At 58.7% G+C, this 22345-nt stretch overlaps 4 protein-coding genes across 6 annotated transcripts in view; 1 reads left to right on the plus strand and 3 right to left on the minus strand.

Annotated features, from left to right (window-relative positions):
* The window catches only part of CNNM2 (cyclin and CBS domain divalent metal cation transport mediator 2), a 126994-nt gene extending 121584 nt beyond the window's left edge, over positions 1-5410 (minus strand). For all 3 annotated transcript variants that reach the window (XR_006164741.1, XM_032988556.2, XM_032988555.2), the window contains exon 1: positions 3751-5410. Coding sequence is in view for 2 of the 3 variants with exons in the window: in XM_032988556.2 (XP_032844447.2) it covers positions 3751-5347 (1597 nt within the window). In the remaining variant the exon portion in view is untranslated. The remainder of the gene's footprint in view (positions 1-3750) is intronic.
* Positions 5411-9725: 4315 nt separating this feature from the next.
* On the minus strand, positions 9726-13530 carry AS3MT (arsenite methyltransferase). The gene is made up of 10 exons (XM_032988628.2): positions 13489-13530; positions 12846-12973; positions 12586-12736; positions 12377-12513; positions 12005-12074; positions 11685-11766; positions 11467-11598; positions 11202-11344; positions 10654-10788; positions 9726-9824 (listed from the first exon to the last, which is right to left on the minus strand). Exons 1-10 carry the CDS (start codon positions 13528-13530, stop codon positions 9726-9728), a joined length of 1119 nt encoding a protein of 372 aa, XP_032844519.2.
* A 1013-nt stretch (positions 13531-14543) lies between these two features.
* Positions 14544-18092, minus strand: BORCS7 (BLOC-1 related complex subunit 7). Its single transcript, XM_042791651.1, has 5 exons — positions 17716-18092; positions 17260-17322; positions 16815-16858; positions 16355-16375; positions 14544-15885 (listed from the first exon to the last, which is right to left on the minus strand). Exons 1-5 carry the CDS (start codon positions 17854-17856, stop codon positions 15834-15836), a joined length of 321 nt encoding a protein of 106 aa, XP_042647585.1. The 5' UTR covers positions 17857-18092; the 3' UTR covers positions 14544-15833.
* Positions 18093-18474: 382 nt separating this feature from the next.
* LOC104366646 (steroid 17-alpha-hydroxylase/17,20 lyase) lies at positions 18475-22227 on the plus strand. The gene is made up of 8 exons (XM_032988619.2): positions 18475-18895; positions 19418-19556; positions 20118-20347; positions 20576-20662; positions 20771-20974; positions 21239-21408; positions 21490-21593; positions 21842-22227. The coding sequence occupies exons 1-8, from the start codon at positions 18584-18586 to the stop codon at positions 22108-22110; spliced, it is 1515 nt and encodes a 504-aa protein (XP_032844510.1). The 5' UTR covers positions 18475-18583; the 3' UTR covers positions 22111-22227.
* The last annotated feature ends 118 nt before the right edge of the window (positions 22228-22345 follow it).

Here is a 22345-nt window from a genome sequence, read left to right on the forward strand (position 1 = left end):
ACATCATAGTGGAGACAGATATAAATAAGATCAAAACATATGACTCAAAGTCCCCAGATAAGGAGGACTAACTGCTGCCCTCCCAAGCCGTCCAGGCCACCAGGAAAGCAGCTGTACAATGGCTCATAGAAAGCGGGCCAATCTTAAAATATTAGTATTACAACATGAGGCTTTTCAAGCTGAATTCTTGTAGCTCTGGCAGGCAGGGAGCTAGAAATAGAATGCTTTGGATTTAGGATCACACATGCAGAGATCTGCCTGTGAAAAACACCAAGAGCAAGCGCCAGAGAGCATTTGAGTAGAGACCTAGGAAAACTGTTCAAAAAGGAATAAAAAAAAAAAAAAAAAAAAAGGCAAGCCCACACACTTGTCAACAAGGAGATCAGTGGAAACAGTTCACTAGCTTCTTTCCACAAACGACATTGTTGCTCATTCACTCCCTGCTGCATCTTAGGAACCAGGACACAAATCAACTCTGAAACAGGTAATGCCTTGCTCCCCTTTACAGCAATGGCCAACTGGGCAATTAGCTGGAAGCCAACTTATTTCAAATGAGAATCTCTTTGCGCTGAGCAAAATCAGGCAGGTCATTTTTTAGGCCCATAGAAAGGGTACCTCACACTTCCTTGCATTACATTTGAATGATTGAATTCAACTAAGGTAAACACTGAGTTTGATCAGCTTGTAGACGAATAGATTTGGCAGTGCTGGTAGAGGTTTAAGGTCTGTCGATAGGAGTAGAAAATTGCCCCTCTTTCAAAAGCAATTTATTTATTTGTAAGTAAACAATGCTTTTTAGAAGAGAAGCTTTTTGCAGACTGCTTCAGAAATCATGTTTATTCACACTTTAAGAGATCAGAGCAACAAGAGAGTAGGAACGTGCTGCAGCTCTCTCTTAAAACTAAGTTTCTTGTCTGGAAGCACAGAAGTGAAACAGATACTTATTTTGCAATTCTGAGCAAAGAACATCAATAATAGCCCCACCACCAACCCCTCCAGCTGTTCATCCTAAGGATCAGAACAAGCACACACCTACCTACTTCATCTTCTGCAACAGCTAAGGACATACATCCTGCCATGCCTGGCTTTTCATCTCCTTCTCCTAAACCTTCATTCTGTGTTGAGGTTAAGTATGTTTTACTCCTACCCCAAAAGCAAGCTTCAAAACTTCATCTACCCAACTAATTACCAAAATTCTTTCCAAAAAGAAAAAACAGACCACCAAAAAACAAGCCCCTCTCCCCTTAAACCAATTAAAGGATTTGACTGACAGCACTACCACATGAGCTGCCTGTTGTGGTAGCAGAGACCTGGGTGGGGGAAAAAAAAAAAAAAACACACACATATACACCAGTTTTGAAGTAAGCCTACTGCAGCAGGTCAACATGGTGGGAAGGGAATGACTGAAAACTGTAAGCTTATTTATTTTCAACACTCTACCAGAGAGTAACCTGCAATTTGATTCTCACCCTTAATTTGTACATTCTCACGGGAATTTGGCAAGGTTGCTCTGAAGAACAAAGTTTGAAGAACTCTTGCAAAAGACACCGCGCTATGCCAGATCAAGCAAGCTATCAGTTATTTACATTAAAGGAAGCCATTTATTTCCACCATCTCTGCACTTTTAAAGAGAAACCAGTTAGGATAGAGCTGGTCCTAACAGCGGGGCTTGTTAATACAGACCAACCAGCATAGCTCTTCTAGGGTAAACATTTAGGTATGATCAAACTACCCTGAATGAATTAACAACTACAGAGACTATTCCAGGACACAGCGATCTCAGGAGGGAACACACGTGTTAGGCAGTCATCCTAAACTTGTGCTGCTGTGACATTTCCTGGTACAGGCAAGGGAAGTCCTCTGGCTACCAAGGAAAGCGATCTCTGTTCTGCACCTTCCAAGCCACCCAGGAGAAAGTTTAAGCAGCCTACTTTAAGCACAATTTTCAGGAACTGTAAGGAAGCGTACTTGGCTTAGCCATACTAGCAGGATTAAAAAGCACACCTAATTCTCCCAGCTATTAAATAAAAGGACTCCTATGTTAACACACAGGAGCACATTTAATCTTTCAAACAGTGGAAATAAAGTGACCAGCATAGTATTAATTTCTTCAGACACATTGCTACAAACAGAACTAGAAAAAACACAAATCTCACTACAAGTTAAGAACCCCATTGTGGTATCTGGAGTCCGAATAATGGGGTGGGGAAGAAGGCTACACCTGCACACGCAGCAAAATCCATCTTAACCAGCCAACAGTTAAGTGACATAATGGAGTTTCCCAGATGTGAGCTGCAGATTCCACAGCACAGGAAGGGTCTCCCTCATCTCTCCTTCAACAGCTCCGAACCCAAGTAAGATTTCCCCATCACTACAGAGAGGCAGAAAGAGACAAATAAAACCACTGATGCACTGGTCAATAAAAAGCAGGAGCATGTTCACCTTCGAGCTGTGAAGATGAAATAAAGATGAGAAAACCAATGGGGTAACCCTCCAAATCCCCAAAATTGAGTTAACCGGGAAGAGATCAAATGCCATGCTGTCAAAGAGCAGAGTGTGCACAAAACAGCACTTGAAATTTAAGTGGTAATTTAAATTTATTACCTATTGCAGTCGATAAAAGGTGAACTCAGATATTGCCCATTAACTTAACTGTGGGGTCAGTGCATCTGTAAAGATCTCTTCTTTCAGCCAGATCATCTCCCAGTGACCGAGCTGATCAGCGCTACTTTGATCAGGTCTCCCTGGGTAAGAACAGCTCCCTGGCACTCCAATGGACTTCAGTTTTCCAGCACAGGAGTCCACACATCCAATCTGTTTGAAATGTCACTTAACTATTTCTTTGAAAGCACATTCCTGCGCAGGCCATACAGCGTTATTATTTGGCTTGCAGAGAGGAACAGACTTAAAAAGGAAAACAAAAAAGGTTTTTTCCTTTCTCATAAGCAAAAGCTCCTAATGGGAATCAAGATGCATTTGTCAGGTTAACACCTCCTACAATTAACAGAGGGCCGGAAAGCATCAGTCCCATTCTGATGCAACTAATACACACGCTACACCGGAGAGGGAGAAAGGGTCACGTCTTTGCTGAGCCTGTGCTCCTGGGGACAGAGGGAAGCATAGGGGAAAAGATCTGTAACCCAGAAGTGCAGCACCAACAGGTGCCTTTAAATATATTCAGACCCTGAAACTATTTATGAGTTACAAGATCAAAGCATCAATCAAAGTAACTGGAACACGAGCACAGAGCTGAGGTCGGCCAGCTGAGCCTATGAATGGAGCTAAAATGCCTTGTTTATCTCAGCACGTGTGCGCACACTAAGCCTAAAAGATACCCGAGCTGCCCACCCGCTCCTCACTGCCAGGCCAGCTGAAAAAGCACGGAAAAGATGCAGCCAAGTAACGGGTGCGGATTCCCGTCAGCAGTTCTCACTATAATGGGCAGATGAGTGGAAAAAGCAAGAAAGAAAACAACCTTGTTTGGCACCATGCCCATACACACATCCCAGTGCAGTGAGGAAAAGAGGCCGGGGGCACATACCAGCCACCTATCAGCTTTCTGGCCCAGGGAACATGCAGATCTGGCTGATGCCTAAATACCGGCTGCACTTTGCCCTGAATGCGCCTTCCCGAACCCCTCCGTGAGCAGGAACCCAAGAGGCCTCTCCGCAGAGCTCCCTCGCCTCAAGAAGGTAGATGCTGACCGCCACCGAGCACCACCTCCTGCCCCCGCCACAGGCACGAGCCCACCTTTCTTGAACTCCTCCAGCATGGCATCGAGCTTGGTGTCGTTGAAGACAAAGTGCAGTGGATGGTTGTAGAAGCGGGTGATGGTCTTGAGTGGAGTGCAGTCGTCGGGATCCACAAAAGCCAGGTCCTTAACGAAGAGAAGGTCCACGATGTTGGAGCGGTCACCCTCGAAAACGGGGATGCGGGTATAACCACTCTCCATGATCTCAGACATAGTGTTGAAGTCGAGCACCGCCTCGGCAGCGATCATGAAGCAGTCTCGGAGGGGAGTCATCACGTCCTCCACAGTCTTGGTGCGCAGCTCCAGGGCTCCTTGGATAATGTTGAGCTCCTCCTTGACTAGATCGTTGTAAGGGTCGGTGACGCGCAGCATCTCCAACAACTTCTCACGGTTATAGACCGTGCCGATCTCCTGGCCCAGAACACAGTCCAGCAACTTGCTGACAGGGTAGGAGGCCGGGAAGGTCATCATCATGAAAAACTTGGTGAGGAAGATGGTGTTGGCGCCCACGGCCAGGCCGTGCCGAGAGCAAATGGCCTGCGGCACGATCTCGCCGAAGATGACGATACCGATGGTGGAGACCACCACGGCCACCAGCCCTGAGCCAGCAATGTCGTCCAGCAAGATGGTCAGTGTAGTGTTAACCAGGACATTGCCCAGCAGGAGGGAGCAGAGCAGGTAGTTGCCCTGGCGGCGCACGGGCTCGATGCGCTTGGCGTAGTTTTTCTCTTTGTCCGTGCCGCAGTTCTGCACGATGCGCAGCTCCATGGGGTCCAGGGCCATGAGGCCCAGGTTGAGGCCGCTGAACATGCCCGAGAGGCAGAGGAGGAGCGAGATGAAGATGACCTGCAGCCAGAAAGGCAGCAGGAACTTCTTCTCCTCGCCCACGATCATCTTGGTGTCCTCGCCGTCGTGGTAGATCCAAGTGGTCTCGCCCCAGGGCGGGGGCCCGGCCGGCCCCTCGGCACCCGCCAGCCCGCCGGCGGCCCCGGGCCCCAGGGCGGCGGCGGCAGGGGCCGAGACAGAGGTGCACAGGTAGTAGGACTTGCTCTTCTCGGTCTTGCGCAGGGGCTTGATCTCGATCTCGATGATGCCCGAGGTGCGGCGGTTGAGCACGATGTGCGGCAGGATGATGATGTCCGAGGTGCGGATGCCGCAGCGCTGCGGGGCGCTGCCGCCGCCCGCCGCCCCGCCGCCGCCGCCGCCGCCGCCGCCGCGCCCCGCCGGCCCCGCCGCCGCCCGCCCGCCCCGCCGCCGCTCGTGCTCCGTGAAGGCGATGCGCGACCAGGTCTCGTTGTTGATGTTCTGCCCGTAGACCCGCAGCTTCACCCGCGTCCGCTCGCTCACCCGCAGCGCTCCCCCCTCCATGAAGGAGACGTCGTCCGTGTCCTCCAGCCGCAGGCCGATGATCACCGTCTCCTCCGCCGCCGCCGCCGCCGCCGCCGAGGGGGGGACGACGGCGGCGGCGGGCGGCGCGGCGGCGGCGGCGGCCGGGGGCCGGCGGCCCAGGCAGCCGCCGAGCAGCAACAGCAGCAGCAACACCACCCGCGCCCCCCGGCCGCCCCCCGCCATGTTCCCACCGGGCAGCGCGGCCATCTTTAGTCAGGGCTCGGCGCCGCCGCGGCCCCGCATCGCCGCGCGGCGCCTGCGGCGTGCCCCGGCTCCCCCGGCGGTAGCGGCGGGCGCGGCGGAGGCGGCGGGCGAGGCGGCGGGCACCGGCTGCCCGCGGGACCCGACAGGCGGCGACTGCCGGGCCGGGCCGAGCCGAGCGCCGCCTCAAGCCGCTGCCCTCCCCGCCCCGCCCCGCCCAGCCTCGCCGGGGCGGGCCCGGGGCCGCGCGCCGCCAATCAGCGTCCGGCCCCCCCGCCCGCGGCGGCTCGGCCCCGCCCCGCCGCCCGCCGCCCGCCTCCCCAGCCCCGGGGGCGCGTGACTTCGGTGTGTACGCCCGGCCGGCCGGGGCGGGGCCGCCCGCGCGGCCGCGGCCAATAGCGACGGCGCTCGGGGCCGGCGGGGCGGAGCCTGGGAGGGGCGCGACCAATTGGGGGGCGCGGGGCGGCCGGCGGGCCGGGGACGGCGCGTGCGGGGCGCCCGACGGGGCGGGTCACGAGCCGCCGCGCTGGGGGACGGGGGCGACCGGGACGGGACGGGGACCCCCCCCCCGCCGCCCCTGCCCGGCCCGCTGCCGCTGCCCACCGACCCACCGCGGCGCGGCGCCCGCCGCCCCCATTGCGCCGCCCCGCGTCCGTGTCCATACCCGCCTCTTCCCCGGTCCTCCGCTCCCCCCGCCCGCCCGCCCGCCCCGCCGCCGCATCGGTCGGCGGTCGCGCAGCGCCCCCTGGCGGTCGCGTTCGGAGCATCCCCTCGCCCTCAGCCCCGCGCCCGTCCCCCGGCAGCTGCCCCGGGCTCGGGGCCCCGTCCCCGGTCGCCCTCTCCCCGCACCGCCCCGCCCCGAGCCGCCGCCGGTGCAGCACAGTGCAACGGTTCAAGGTGCGGCGGTCGCGCTCTGGTCCCCCCCCCGGCACCTCCTGCCCCGCGCCCCGGCGTTTTCTCGGCTTTGTCGCTCCCGCGAGTGAAAGTAAACACTAAATATTAAACATTAAATATGGACGAGCCGCCGTCCTGTTTCTCATCTCTGCCTTTTGCTCAGCCACCCAGGGCGCCTCCGGCCTCATCAAATTAGACAAACCCCGTGCAGAGACTTGGCGTGAGTGGGACCGGGGCTTTGGAGCTCCCACTGGGGACGTTCAAAGCCCCCCCGGGCACTCTGCTCTGCTCAGCAGGTCCTTAGTGCGTGGATGCATGAAGGGCTGACGGGCCCCGCTTCAGGAAAAGACCTATAATTTAAACGTGTGCTTCTGTCCCACCGCCCCGAGAACCGGGATGTTTCCGAGGGCTCAGCTGCTGCAGTCCCGGCTGGGGCCAGAAACACCCCACAGCCCCACCATCATCACTCCACTTTCCCTTAGTGATGAGCAATGTAACAATGAGCAATTTTCCCTTAGCGATGAGTGCAGGATGCAGTTCAGCCCCCCCAGCCAGCCCGAAATGAACCGCTGTGTGAGCATCCAGTGTGGCTCATGCTGGCTGAGACCATGTTTTGGGTTCAGGGTGATCCTTTAAAGGAGGCAAAACACCCTCCCCCTCCATTTACGTGCTTGGAAAATGGAAGAGTAGGGGATTGTGCAGGACAACCCAACATGGCAGGGAGCAGAGCGCAGTGCTCTGGGGGCTGTAGCCACGAAATTTACCTGGTCCCAAACATCATTCAGCTCATCCTGGGGGAGTCCTGCAGCTCCACTCCTCCTGGGAGGTGACAGATGCCCCTGAGCCACAGCGCCTCCCCACTAACCACAGTGAGGAGGGACTTAGGAATCTCTTCACCTGGGGGTGAATCAGAGCACCACAACTTACAGCTTCTGCCCGCACAGCACCCTCCCTGCCTGCAGAGGACACCAATGCTGCAGAGCTTCACATTGGGAGAAGGGAATTTGGCCCATCTCTACATTCAGCAAAACACCCGGACTGGGGTATTGGATAGATTGTTTTGGGGTTCCTCATGTGGGATGGGGCTGCAGGACTTCCTCTTTTCATGGCTTGGGGGGCTAAAAACCCTCAGGCTGTGCATGCATAAGCAAAGCCAGGCAGAAAAGACACCCCCACATCCTCAGCCTGGTGAAGACTCCTACTCTAATGCTCAAAATCTAAGTCAAGTCCTCTTAGATGCTTCCTCCCAGAAATGCTGAGAATTTGGGAAAAAAGTATTGCTATGCAAATGCAGTGGCATTTAGTCGTGGCCTTTTTCCATATGCATGAGAAACAGGGACCTTGCTGTGGGTGCCTCTCTCCCCAGGCAAGCTGAAAGGCCGCCGGCAGGGACTCATGCCTTTTTAATGAAGGGGTTTGCAGGTAGGACCCCTGCCCCATCTGCTCTTCCGTTCGTGCTGGGAAGGCTCTTTGATAGCAGGATCTAATTGGTGCAGACCTCCCAGGATGGGCTGTTTGGGGACTTTGAGAAAGTCTTTGTCAGTGATCACGGAAGGAAGAACGCCAGGGGGGATTAAGCAGCATCTGGGTTGTGCTTTCAGCAGGTACTTCCCAAGGTCCTGTCAGTGAGGTCCTTCCACACAATTTCAGAGCTCCTCTAGCCTTCCGGGTCACAGCTGCCCCTGAGGCTGGTCCGCCAAGGAGCCCCACCTGACACCAACTCATACATGCCCTGTTGACTCCAGATAACACCAATGATTATTTTTTTTCAATCATGGTATATCTCTAAACCCAACAACTTACAAATTTTTGTACAGCAAATAAGTCAGACTCATAGTCTCATCCAAAGCCCTAAGGCCAGGCAAGCCAGGTGACTTTACAGGACACCATACTTATGGGCATTATTTATATGTTTAATCTCTACATTGTGGATTAATCGCTCCCCTGTTTTAGTGATGGCAGAGGGCAGGGTAAGCATTTTGGGCTGACATGCTTATTTCTGGATTTTCCATCACTGTAACACAGCTGGACCTTATCTGACCACTCACACTTTTAATTCATTCATTTCCCCCACTGCTCCAGAAATGTCTCCTTACTCTCCTCAGCCACCGCTACTGTTACTGCAGAGCACCCTTAGCATCTGTCCACATTTCATTTTGAGCCCAAATATTTTACTGTTTGCTTTTTATCTTCCCCCATGCCACAGCAAGATGCTGTTTAAATGGCAGAGAAGGGAAATTTGGCCCCTCCTGGAAAATCAGTGTGTGAGGAGGGGTGGAAATGGCCCCTCATATCTAAGCTCAGCTGCTCACTCAAGGGCTCAGCCCCCAGCCTTTCCCAAAGAGCCTCTGAGGGCATTCGGGGTGCGCAGGGGGTGGCAGGAGCACGGCCCATTGCCTCCCACCACAGCCTCGAAGCCCTCTCTCCCTGCTCCTCGCCCACTGGGGCACGTGGTCAGCTGAGTTTCTGCTTTTCCAGAATCACTGCATTTCCCTACAAAACTCTGCAGGTGCAAGGCTTGCAGTGGCCTCAGGGTTTTCTCGCTAGATGGAGTCCAGGGGAAAGTAGAAACTGCAGCAGCGCTGCACCTGGAAAGGGAGAGAAATTCCCATCTCCTGGAACAGGCTGTGGGACTGCAAGTGAAACAAGGCGTGGGGAGCTGCACCTGGGGCATCCCCCTTCCTGAATGTCAATAAGGGGGACATCCCTCTGCACCCCATGTGCTACGCTGAGTCGCTCATGGAAAAGCAGGGCCAGCCAAACCCTCAGGAGGTGACCAATCCTCGCCCACAACCCTGGGGAGATGCTCATTTGCAGCCACGTTATTGAGCTTCTCACCCCACCACCGGGAGCTGGGATGGACTCTGCCTGGCTCCCTGCATGCAGAGGGTTAGCAGGGGGAGATCAAACGGAGGAAAAAATACAACTGGCTGCTTATTGCTGTGCTTTTCACTTCTCAGAAGCATTTATGTCTCAGCTGGGGGCTCCCCGAGATCCCAAATTGAAGACAGGCTCACGCAGAGGCGTGCGTGCTGCAGGGTCAGGTGCTGCCCGGCGCTGGGACCTCCTTTCGCACCCTGCTCTGCCACACTGCCTTCTGCAAGCCTCTCCACTCTGCACCGTGGGCTCAACACCAGCACACAGCTGCTCCCAAACCCACGCCAGACTTGCTGTCCCACACATGAGGACCCACAACCCCTTTCCTGCAGAGACCATCCCTGCCTGTGTGTCCAAGCCCATCCAGCCACTGCCAACCCTGTAGTGAGGGGACCCACAGGACGATTGCTCATCCTCACCGCAACCAGGCAGGACCTGCCCCACCAGCCCTGACAGGGAAGCACAGCACCCCAACGGGCCCCGTGTTCCCAGCTGCGAGCATACAGACTTCGAGCTCAGCCATTTATTTGCTCTGCAGTGGAAGCCGCATGCTGCTGGGGCCACATCCTCCTGCCCTGCTGGCATCCAGCGGGGTGGGGGCATCGCTCACCGTTCAGCAGCACCCCGGGGGACCACAAGTGCCACCAGGTTGGCAGGCAGGACGCGGGGCCACCGGCCACTCCAGCAGTTGGAAGGGATCGCAGATCTTCTCCTGGAGGGCAGAGAACAACCCAGGGCGGGATCAGACCAGAGGGAAGCAGGAGGCATCCCAGGAAAGCAGCATTTCCCTGCAATCCACTCCATGCCAGTGGGGCAGCCCAAGCAGACCCTCCATAGCTAACATGGGGGCAGCCACTGGGTCATTCCAGCTGCTTTTCCCTGCCGTGAGGAGGAAGCCAAGAGCTTCTCCAGGACTTTGGCTCTGCTTTTATCTGCGAAATGCCTCCTGCTTGGACAGAGACCCAAGAACATCTGCCCCTCCCCACATACAAGGTTGTGTTTCAGGGACACACAGCTGCAGGGCATTAGCAAAGGACTAGCAAAGAGAGGAGGAGAGATGCTTCCAGAAGATAGAGGTGCTTTGTGCTGCAGGGTCAGGGTTGGCAGCCAGGGCCAAGTTCACATCAGCAGCTGGGAGTGCAGGAAGGAGCCACAGGGATGGGCCATCACTACCCTGGGGCAGGCTGTTGCCAGCCATCTCCCCAGGGGTAGGATGTCTCCCCTTGGGAGATCTCAGGCAGCTCCAGCTGTCAGCCTCGGCAGCCCCCATGGACATGTTGTGGGGGGCAAGGGGCTCTTATGCCTGGTGGTTAGAGCAGACCCCCCCCTTTGGAGGGCTCCAACCTGCACTGGGTTGCAGTTGCCCAAACTCAAGCACCAGGCACCACTCTCAGTGCCCCATGGGCTCCTGTCTGGTCCAGAAGGGCTCAGGTCTCTTGGTGTCATGCCATAGAGACTCTGAGATCCCAGGGCAACTCTGATGGCAGGGGACACCCATGTCCCCGTCCCTGAACTCAGCCATGGAGCTGCCTGCTACCAACCTTTACCCTCCTGCAACAGCATCCCTGCGGAGCAGCAGTGTTGGCCCCACCAGCTCGGATCAGGAACTTCTCTGCAAACCTGGAGCTCCGCAAAATTGCAGCCATCTCAGCATCCACATCCACCACCTCTCCTTCCTGGGGTCAAGTGGACAGTTACAGGGCTGGGGTCCAAAGTATGTGGCCCAGGGGACACCAGCGACCCAGCTAGATGATGAGGGAAGAAAAAGCAGGGGATCCAGCAGCCTGGCCCAAAACCTTGAGAAACACCCACAGAGACCAAGCACCTGGCTTCAAAGGAGGGTTTGAAGCCACCACGGATATCCTGCTGCTACCTTCACCTCAGTGCAATGCATGGGTCTGACTCCCTTTCCTATCCCTGTTTGCACCTTCCCCGGTTTATACAGCCCCTCTGCTCCAACCCACCACCAAAGCTTACTCCCAAAATCACAGCGGACACTGATGAGTAGCACTGCTTCATCAGTTTTACCCCACCCCTACAGACCAGGACTGCTTGGCATCCTAAAGAGCTCCAGCACGCCTCCCCGCACCTTGAAGGTGAAGTTGGCGTCAAACACCAGCTCTCGCTCATGCCCCACGATCCCGCCAGTGTAGATGACCTGACCCGGCCCGGCCCGGCTGCTACCTGGCACCTTGAATAGGCGGAAAGTTGCGGAGACAAAGCGGCAGTCGCCTGCAAGGGAGAGGTTTGTGGGTTGGGCGCTGAGCACCCAGGCTGGGAACCGGTAGAGCCCAGGATCCCAGCACAGCTCCCCACGGCTGCCCAGAGCCAACACTCCCTGGTCAGAACCTCACCAATGATGCCCTCCAGCTCCTTGTCGCCAATGGTGATGGGGCTGGCGGTGACCAGGCATGGGGGACTGAACCCCACCTCCTCAGCAATGCTGTAGAGGTCTCCCCAGTACAGGGCTCCCGCCAGACACTCCCCTGGCACAAGACCGCAGACATGGTGACTGGAGGCAAAGGTCTGGTCCCCCCATTCCATGTCACCCCCATCCCAGAGCCCTGCTCACCCCACAGCACCCTGTGCTTCCGGACAGTCTCATTCAGGCGCTGGCTGGCATAGATGTCACTGAAGTACATCTCTCCCCCATGCTGGAAGGCAGAAAGGAATTAAGTGAGACCCCAGGAAGCAACAGGACAAAAGGGGCAGAGAGAACTGGGCACCCCCAATGCTACCCTGCTTGGGACCCTCTGCAGAGGTGCCCTCCCCTGGACCCATCCCACATCCCCACCTTACTGGATCCCATTTGCTGCAATCCAGTGGCACGCCAACAGCAAGGCCACCCTAACCCTGCTCTGCTTCCCCTGCAGGTACCAGCCCCAGCATTACCTTCAGCACACGAAAGGCCTCCTGCAGCACGGTCCTCTTGTCAGGGGTGAGGTTGATCACGCAGTTGGAGCTGGGGAGGAGGAGTCTGAGTCTCATTTGCCCCCTCGCACAAGCGCAGCACCACTGGCTGCTGCTAATTCACTGGCTGCTTCATGTCCCATTGCTTCATGCAGGATTTGGAGACACTGAATTGACTATGAAAAGGGCAGTTTGTGTATTCCCAGGCTCTAGCCCAGACTCTGCCTTGGGATTTTCCCTTTCCTAACATGTGCTCCTGAAGCAGGCTATGCAGTGAGATGTGGACCTGGACCCCAGCCCCTGGCCCCAGTCAGCAGCAGGACCAGGGGTGGCAGTGCCCTATGCAGTACCTACATGACGATATCGTAGCTCTCATCAGCCAGCCCAGCATCACCCAGCTTCTCTATGTAGCCCTGGAGGAACTCCACGTTCGGCTTTCGGTAGCCAAACTTGCCCATGTGGTACGCAATGTGCTTCTTTGCCACCTCAACCTGGGAAGAGGAAAGGAACAATGGTGGGGGGATGCTGGGGGGATGAGGGGAAGCTCTGGCTCTGCACCGTACCTGGCCCTCAGTCATGTCTATCCCGGTGACGTGGCCCCGCTCCCCAACCAGCTGGCTCAGCACGTAGCAGTCCCTGCCGCTGCCACTGCCCAGGTCCAGGATCCGGCACGCCGTCAGGCACTCGGGGATCACCAGACCACAGCCGTAGTACCTGGGGGGATGCTGAGCTGAGCCGGGTGGAGGTGTCCCCACAGCATGGCAGTCCAGGGGGGCTGCAGCTCACAGGGACACAGTAACAGAGGGGAGACCCCAGGACTTGCCTGGCCACCACCTCTTCGTGGACGCGCTCCAAAGCCTCTCTCACCGCCTTGGGAAGGGTCCTGGCCGAGGTGACGCACGCACTGGTTTTCAGGTCCTCTGACTTCTGCAGCTCTTTGCCGTAGTAATCCTGAGGTGGGAAGGACAGAGGCCACCAAACTACGGCAAGCTGTGCCCTGGCAGCTCCCCATGCACCAAAACATGGGGGCCATGTCTACACTCAGCTTGTACACACCCCCGGTGTCCTCCTGCACTGGTGCTCTCATTTGGACCCAGCTAAAAATTAGGCCAACCTCAAGCACCCTTTTGTCCCCATCCTCCGCAGCTCCTGCTGCTTGCATGAACAGATGTGTTTGTGCAGCAGGGGATTTAATTCCCATCTGCAGTAACTTTCCAGGCTGCAGCCACCATTTCCCCTACTGAGAGGGGCACGGGAAATGAGGGCAGGGAAACACGGGGCTGCTCAGCCCCCCCCCATCCCTGCGGGAAACAGGAGCAAAGCAGCCAAGCACACCCAACGTTTTTATCTGGGGCCTGAAACGAGCTTTGTCCTCCGACCGCAGCAGGCATGCCGGCACAGCCTGGGCTCACCCCCCCCCGCCCAGCCACCCCATCTCTGCGACAGCTCCCACCCGCACCCCTCACCTGCACTTCCCCGTGGATCTGCTCTCCGCAGAGGGTTGCCATTGCAGCAGGAACGTGGAGCTGGTGCCTGACACCACAGCAATGGACGCTGTGCCAGGCCCCCCCAAAGGCCCTAAACCCCACCTCTTCCCCCAAATACAGGAGCAGTTTTTGCACCTCCCCCCCACCCCAGCAGTACCCAGGGAGACCCTCAGGCTTGCAGCCTAGTGGGATGCCCACCCCGCTCCCCTTCCCAAAACTCCCAGCCCACGCTGTCTAGGAGAGACAAGCCCCCCCAAACTTCCCAGTAGCGGAAATCCTGCAAATCCTCCCCGCCCCCAGCTTTGCAGAGAGCCCTCGGCCCCAGGGGTCCCCCCAGGGAAGCCCCAGCACCCCACGGCAGAGGTCCTGGGCTGCCTTACTGCTTCCAGCCGCAGCACCTCGGCTGGACTCTGCCCGGCCTGAGCCACGCTCCGCCCAGGCACCCTCCTCTGCCCCAGCACCCTCCTCTGCCCCAGCACCCTCCTCTGCCCCAGCACCCTGTGCTGCCCCGACACCGCCCTGCACCGCCCTGACACCCTGCGCCACCCCGACACCCGCTCCCGCCTGGCCCCGGCCCCCAGCACACAGCCCCGCAGCCTCCTCACAGGGCCCCAGGCACGACGCAGGGGGAGCCGGCCCCACTCCCATGGGGTTCATGCTGCTGTCACCCACAGTCCGTCCCTGCACCCACACCCCCAAAAGCCCACCCTGCTGCTACGCGCACCCCTCTGCCCCCACTAACTCTGCGCCCCCAACCCTGCAGCCCCGTCCCTGCTTGTCCCAATGCAAGGGCTTGAGTGAGGGTGTGGTACTAAACTTGAGAGCCAAGTTTAACGCCACAGGGCTGCTCCGGCCCCCGCAGAGGATGGGACCTTGTCGGGGACGAGCCACCTGTGGAAAGGACACGCTGCATCTGCAAAGAAGCCCTGGCAGCTGAAGCACAATAGGGGACAGTGCAGGGCAGAGACCCACCATCCCAGTCTCCCCCGCCCTGCACAGGGACTGCCAGCGATGGCATCCAGCATAGACTCTGCTGCGGTTTGGTGGTGTTCAGGACACCTTTTATTCCCAGAAAGTGAGTCACAGTTTCTCCAGCAGTTCGAGAGAACCAAAGTACATCTGCAAAGCTGGCTATCAGGACCCTTCCCACAGCAAAAATACCTGCCATGCCCTCTGGGCTAACAGTGGGACCTTTTTGGGGATGCAGGAGCTGTGGTGCCACCGGGTGAAGCCCAAACAGGCAGTGGCACCGAAGGGGACGGTGAAATCCAGCCCAGGAGACAGCTCTGCAGCACAGGAGCCAAACCCCAGCAGCGCTCCAACAGGATCATGGCAGGCCAATGCCCACTCTCAGCCCGCTTTCTCCTATCAGCCGATGAAAAGCACACTCAGGCAAACAAGTACTTCCCGTGCACTCCAAGTGCTCCAGATAAATGACTTAGCAAAAAACAAGACACAGTATTTATAGCCTGGGCCTGATGTTGCTCCCAGGGATGTGAAGAGGATGCCGGTTGCTAATCCTCCAACACAGAGCGGTGCAGAATGGAGCACGGTGGCTCATGATGTTCTCCTGTCTGCTTCCTGGCCAGGCCTTTGGATACCTTCCCAACCAGATAAAAACACACAGCACGGCCAAGGCTGCTTTACCAAGAGCTGGAGCAGCCGCCCAGGAAGAGGAATGCAGCTGAAGGCCAAGGCAATGCAGATGGGTCGGCAAGGGGATGACGTTCCAAAATCTGGCAGAGTGGAAAATAAGATAACCTTCAAGCAGGACGCTGGCCAAACCATGTGCAGCTGGACCAGTGACAGAGGTGTGTGCCCAGGTTCCCACTTTCAGAAATTCTGGCCTGGGACTGGCACCTCAGCCTACACTAAAACACCTCTCTCACCCACCCAGGCACTTAGAGGTCCCACTAACACTCCCTAAATAAATTGCACTCAGTGCCATTTGTGTGTCTAAATACAGGCAATACTGTGTCAAACTGCAGGTACCTGTATTTAAATCCCATGGCTTGATTTTATGCATTTCTTGCCAGGGGTGCTGGTGTGGGCTGACCACCCCACACCACAGGGGAAGTAAGCAGCTACAGGAATTGCTGCGGGGAGTAAAGTTTCATGTAAGTTTGTTTCAGCTAGGCGCTGGTAAGCGTTCTGGACCAGAGACATGGATGGAGGCACGTGAGAGAGGCCCATGTACCCAGAAACACAGACTCTGCACATATCCCAGCTGACATCCAGCACCATCCAGGCATAGGTCTGGAGGGGAAAGGACGCTTCACTGCTCCCGGTGCCAGTCGAGATGTCCTCATGCCTTCGGCTGTGCTTCATTTCAGCAAGTGACTCAGCTGGTCCTGTAGGTTTGATGACTGCTCGACACTGGGGACCAAGCAAGAGGAGGTTCACAGAGAGATCTGCTCCCCAGCCCACGCTGTGCTACCTGCGCCCAAGGGACCAGAACAGCTCTAGCACTGACACTACAGCAAAGAGAAATTCTGGGGTTCCCCAACCCACCTGTGTGACCCCTCAAAGCAAACCTCATTTTGTGCAACCATAAGCAGACAGCTCTGCTCTACCCCACCCTCATCTCCAATCACAAACAACCTCACAGGCTCTATCACATTAATGAAACAAACAGAAGTTTTGGTATAAATCATCTCTTCACTCAAATTCCCACCTCTTCACAAAACTGAAACACCACCCTGCTGGGCCCACATCTGCTTCAAAGGCAGCTGCAAAAAACTTTTCACTCTGTTTTCCCCCACCCTACTCCATCACTCTTCCCTTCCCATCAACCCCCACATGTGTCCTGCATGTCCTCCCGGCATTCCTTCAGCTGAGTACTCACTTCTTCTGAATTGCTTCTTGCCTAAATAAGAAAAGGAGACAAAGAGAGCATTAGAAAAACAAAATCTCAGCAACAAGGTTCATGTTATGTTGAATAAAAGTGACTTGATCAAGGGCTCAGGAGGCCAAAACTCTGGTGTGTTTCTCAACTAAGGCCTGAGAGGACAGCAGTGGCACTGGCTTCCCCCCCTTAGCCCTAGATGCATCACACGCTCTCACAAGAGACACTGGGCATGGCACACAGTTGGCAAAAACCTCAGCTCCCATCCCAAAACAGCCTGAGCTGTGCCAGCAGAGCTGGAGAGGGCTGGAAGATCCCAGTTCCAGGGCCTGCTCAGCTTTGAGGAGCTGGGCAAGAGGGATTGGTCTGAGTGGGCTTCATGAAACGTTTTTAAGTAGAACAGAAAGGGATCAAGGGATCCATTCAGCTCCCCAGACAGAAGATGGTGTCCCCTACTTACTGGTACTGTAGATGAGTGGTTATTATGGCCATTTTCCTTAAACTCTGTGGAGAACAAGACAAAGAATAAATATCTGATGGGACAGGGCAAGCTGTCCCAATGTCCTCCAGCATGACCATCACTGCACCCCTGCACCACCTCCAGAACACCCCACCGGTATCTGTCAGCACTGGCGCACTCTTTCCCAATTCCCTCTTCTTTCCCCATGACAGGCACAGCCACTAAGTCTCTTGTTTTAACCTGTGGTCCCTTGAACTTGCTGGTAGAGATGGCACAGCTTACGGGCTGGGATGCTGGCAGGCCAGAAGCACATGTGGGTTTGAAGAAGGACTGAATTATTCCGGCCACCAGCGCTGCCGGTAACGCATCTGCACATCTGCTCTTACAACCCTCCCCTCCTCCTGTCCGCTAGAAACAGTGTCACTCTCAGAGAAGCACAGCTTACATCTTCCGAGTGCAGGATGGCATCTTCTTGCATCACCATGTTTCTAGCAGCTTGACCCAGGAGCTAAAAGACAAACGCCCAGGCTGAGAGGCGGCAGCTCCGCGTTTCCCCCCGAGACGCCCGCGATGGCGGCTCCGCAGCGCTGCGCGCACGGCGGGCGGCGGGGCCCGGCGGGAGGCTGGTGCGGAGCAACGGCCCCGCGGACTACAGCTCCCGGCATGCCCCGCGCCCGACACCGACTACGGCTCCCAGCATGACCCGCGCCCACCCGCCCGCTCCCGGTACCGGCGCTCAGCCGCCGCCGCTCCCCGGTCGGGCCGCCGCTCCCCGGCCACGCACACCCTGCGGGGGACGGGCCGCACCGGGTCGCCCGCCAGCCCCCGCTCCGGCTCCTCCCCGGGGCCGCGCTGCACGCCAGGCCCCGTAGACGGCGGCCCGGCGGCGCCCGCCGCTCACCTCGGCGCTGCGGGAGCCCTTCAGCACCTGCTTGGTGAGGGCGATCACATCGGTGCCGCAGCTCGTCACCTTCTCGGTCAGCAGCCCCTTCACCGAGTGCCCGAACCGCGCCTGGGCGTCCGCCGCCGCCCCCGCCGCCATCTTACCCGCTCCACGCCCCGCCGGGCGCCGCTACGGCGAGCGCCGGGGGCCAGGAGAGTGGGGAAGGCGCAGGGCCCGCGGCGGGCTGGGGCGCGGCGGCAGGGGAGCCGCCTCTGCCCGGGGCCGGGCCCCTCGGGGCGCTTGTGCCCCCCAGGACACCTCAGACCCGGACATCAGCCCGGGCACGGGTCCCCTGAGGCCGCCCTGCGCCGACCAGGGCTGCTTAGGACTGACCAGGGCTTCTCCGCACTCGCAGTGCTTGCCCAGTGCCCCAGTCCTGTTCTGCCCGTCCCCTCCCGGGCGCGTCGAGGGGCTCCCAGGCTGGGGACGGACCCTGACACCCCACCAGTCCCCGGCTGCGCTCGTGGCACCCTGGGGAGTCCCCGAGGGCTCAGCTACACCCCCCCCAAACACACAGCCCACCCCTCACCCGCCACAGGGCCCTGGGGACGGAGCCCCAAGGATGGATCCCGGGGACCCCCTGGCCCGCAGCCCGCTAGATGCAGCTCCCCAGAGCAGCCGTGGCCCCGCTGCCCCTGCTCCCTGCCAGGTCCCCAGCTGCAGAGCTGGCCGTGGGCCCAGCACCCGGTTCCCCCCTTCTTCATCCACTCCTCCACGCCCCCCCCCACCCTGATAAGGAGGCAAGCCCGCCTTGGGGTCAAGGCGATGACCCTGCAGCCAGTATAAAGGGCCCCTGAGCTGGTGCAGCCCCACAGCCGGCCCCACCATGCTGCTGCTGGATGCCCTGCTGCTGGCCCTGCTCCTGCTCTGTGCCTGGGGGCTGGCGCGACGGCGATCCACCCTGGGGACGGGTTCAGGGCGCCCACGGAGCCTGCCAGCCCTGCCGCTGGTGGGGAGCCTGCTGCAGCTGGCCGGGTACCCCCAGCTCCACCTGCGGCTCTGGCATCTGCAGGGCCGCTACGGCAGCCTCTATGCCCTCTGGATGGGCTCCCACTACGTGGTGGTGGTCAACAGCTACCGGCACGCCAGGGAGGTGCTGCTCAAGAAGGGGAAGGCTTTCGCTGGACGACCCCGCACCGTGAGTTAGCAGCAGGTTTTGGGGGACCCCCTCCCACTGCGGCAATGGGTGAGGTGAGGGATGCTCCCAAGAAAGGCACCCGGCAGGGTCCGTCTCCTCTCCCTCTCCTGCCTGCAGCAAGGCAATGGCAGGGGCAGCCCCTCTCTGCCCCGTTCCCCAGAGTGATTCCTGTGAATCCTCCATCCAGAGGGTGCCCATTCTACCCCGGGGCTGGCTGCATCTCGGAACATGGGGGATGTGGGTTCTGGTACCACCAGACTCCCTGCACCACCTAGTTTCCTGGACACCCCAGCCCCTAACCCTGGCATCTGTCCCCAAACCTCTCCATCAGTCCTCAGCGGGGGGGAAAGCAGAGTTCATGGCCCAGGTTTTGCCTGCCAGCGCTAACCACCAGCCCTCCAGATCATCCCTGGGATGAGATAATTATCCATCCCCCCCAGCATCACCCCTCTCTGTCATGTGGCCCCTTTGGGGCTGCCCTGCAGCCGCAGTGGGGTGACGCTGGGGCTGCCTCTCCCACAGGTGACCACGGACCTGCTGTCCCGGGGGGGCAAGGACATCGCCTTCGCCAGCTACGGGCCCCTCTGGAAGTTCCAGCGCAAGTTGGTGCACGCCGCCCTCTCCATGTTTGGGGAGGGCTCGCTCACCCTCGAGAGGATCAGTGAGTGTCCCCCGCCAGCCCCCAGTCTCCCTCCCATCTCTGTCTCCTTCCTACACTGGATCCAGACTGGACTTTTCCTTTCTCTGTGCTCTGATCCCCTGGGAACCAAGGGGAGAATCAGGGGCTCAGCCCAACCCCTCCGGCAACCCCTCAGTTTGCCTAGAAGGGGCTTGGTCCCTCTCCTCCCATCCCCAGTGCTTTGCTGACACCTCTCCCCATGCATTTTCCACCCTGAGCTTTGGCTCCTCTCACTCACAGCTGGGGAAACTGAGGATAGATCCAGCTCCCAGCCCCCGGGGCTCCCTGCTCCACCCAGGAGGAGCATCAAGCCGCACACAGAGACTTCCCTGCATGTCTCCATCCTCTCTGTGCCTCCTCAGCACTCACCACCACCCTTTCTGCCCACCCCAGCCCCTCAGGGCTCAGCCCTGACTGGGAGGTGCTCTCTGCAGGCTGCACACCCTGAATGAGTGGGGGACCCTTCCTTCCAGCCCCCATCTGCCCCCTCTAACCCCTTGGCTTCATCATCACCCCCTCGCCTGCCTCTCCTCTCCAACCCAGTCTGCCGGGAGGCTGCATCCCTGTGCGAGACGCTCAGCTCTGCGCAGGATACGGCCCTGGATGTGGCCCCCGAGCTCACACGGGCTGTCACCAACGTGGTCTGCTCCCTCTGCTTCAACTCCTCGTACCGGCGTGGGGACCCTGAGTTCGAGGCCATGCTGGAGTACAGCCAGGGTATCGTGGACACGGTGGCCAAGGAGAGCTTGGTGGACATCTTCCCCTGGCTTCGGGTGAGCAGGGACACGGGGACTGCCTGTTACTCTCACCTCAGACAAGAGGAAGGAACTGGGATGTGTCCTGCAGGAGGGAGCTACCTGAGCCCCTCAGGGTTAGGAGGGTCCCTGCCCTGGTGTCCCACAAGAGCCAGTACCCTGGTGGGCACAGACCAGTTGCCTGGGGGCCTGCTGAAGCTGGGCTGAACTGGAGCCCCTTGCTGTAATTGGACTTTTTTCCCCCAGATCTTCCCCAACAAGGACCTGGCTCTGCTGAAAAGATGCCTCAAGGTCCGGGACCAGCTGCTCCAGCAGAAGTTCACTGAACACAAGGTGCCAATGGGGCCAGGACAGGGAGATGCTCAGGAGCTGGGAGGTGCTGGAGTTGGGGTCGGGGGGACTGTGCTAGGGGAAGCCCGGCTCACACATCTCCCCTGGCAGGAAGCCTTCTGCGGGGACGCCGTGAGGGACCTCATGGATGCCCTCCTGCAAGTGAGGCTCAGCGCCGAGAACAGCAGCCCGCCGGGGCTGGAGCTGACTGATGACCACCTCCTCATGACAGTGGGGGACATCTTCGGGGCCGGCGTGGAGACCACCACGACTGTGCTCAAATGGGCTGTGCTCTACCTGCTCCACTACCCCGAGGTAGGGTCTGTGCCCTGTGATGGAGGGGTCTGGGCTCCCTCCAGCGCCAGGAACATTGTGGGGGACTTTGGGGAAGGCAGGTGCCAAGAGAGATGTCAGGCTTTATGAATAAGCAGGATCAGGCTGTGGGCATTTAACTTCTGCCCTGCACAACCTGCCAGGACATGCTGGTGATGCTGGGTGTACCCCACTGCCATGAGGAGCTCCCACACCTGGGGTACCCCCCGCCCTGGGCTTCCACTCCAGCCCTTGCTCCCCTCCCAGGTGCAGAGGAAGATCCAGGAGGAGATGGACCAGAAAATCGGCCTGGCACGTCACCCTCACCTCAGCGACCGCCCGCTGCTGCCCTACCTGGAGGCCACCATCAGCGAAGTGCTGCGCATCCGGCCCGTGTCCCCCCTGCTCATCCCGCACGTGTCCCTTGCCGACACCAGGTGAGACCCCCGGGGTGCAGGCGGGACGCAGGCAGAGACTGCGGGAGGGGGCGACCGTCTCACTCTGCGTTCGTCTTGCAGCATCGGGGAATACTCCATCCCCAAGGGCGCCAGGGTCGTCATCAACCTCTGGTCCGTGCACCATGACGAGAAGGAGTGGGACAAGCCCGAGGAGTTCAACCCTGGTGGGTTGGGTGCTCCCTGTCCTCCTTGGGGGACGGGGGACGGCAGGGTGGGCGCAGCGGGAGAGGCTGAGCCCGGAAGAGGCTTGGTGGTGGGAGGTTGGATCCTTCTCCCCCACCCCGGGCTGAGGCATTCGTGCCATCTCTGCCCTTGCAGCTGATGGGAGGGACACACCTGTGATGAACTCGGGCAGGTCTCAGGCAGAAGGGAGCGATCCCTGCTAACGCCAGTGGTGCCCCTTCCCTTGCAGGCCGCTTCCTAGATGAGCGGGGCCAGCACATCCACTCACCCTCGCCCAGCTACCTACCCTTTGGGGCTGGGATCCGCGTCTGCCTGGGTGAAGTCCTGGCCAAGATGGAGCTCTTCCTCTTCCTGGCCTGGGTGCTGCAGAGGTTCACGCTCGAGTGCCCCCAGGACCAGCCCCTGCCCTCGCTGGAGGGCAAGTTTGGAGTTGTGCTGCAGGTGCAGAAGTTTCGGGTGAAGGCCAGGCTGCGAGACGCCTGGCGAGCGGCCTCGTGATGGGGACGAGCCCCGGAACCCAGGCAGTGGTGGGGTGGGGTGGGACGGGAGCACAGAGGCTATGCCCTGCCTGCCCCGTGGATGCAGGATTGTCTGGATAAAGCTGTTCCCAACGCAGCGCTGCTCCAGCTATTTTTTTGTACAGGCAATGGAGGGTAGGGGGAGGTGAGAGGGTGTCTGAGATGTATGGTGGCCCCACAACTTCATGTGAGGACTGGGCTGAGCTGGGAGGCCG

The sequence above is a fragment of the Tyto alba genome, unplaced genomic scaffold, assembly GCF_018691265.1.
Source record: "Tyto alba isolate M040663 unplaced genomic scaffold, T.alba_DEE_v4.0 Super-Scaffold_1, whole genome shotgun sequence".
NCBI lineage: Eukaryota > Metazoa > Chordata > Aves > Strigiformes > Tytonidae > Tyto > Tyto alba.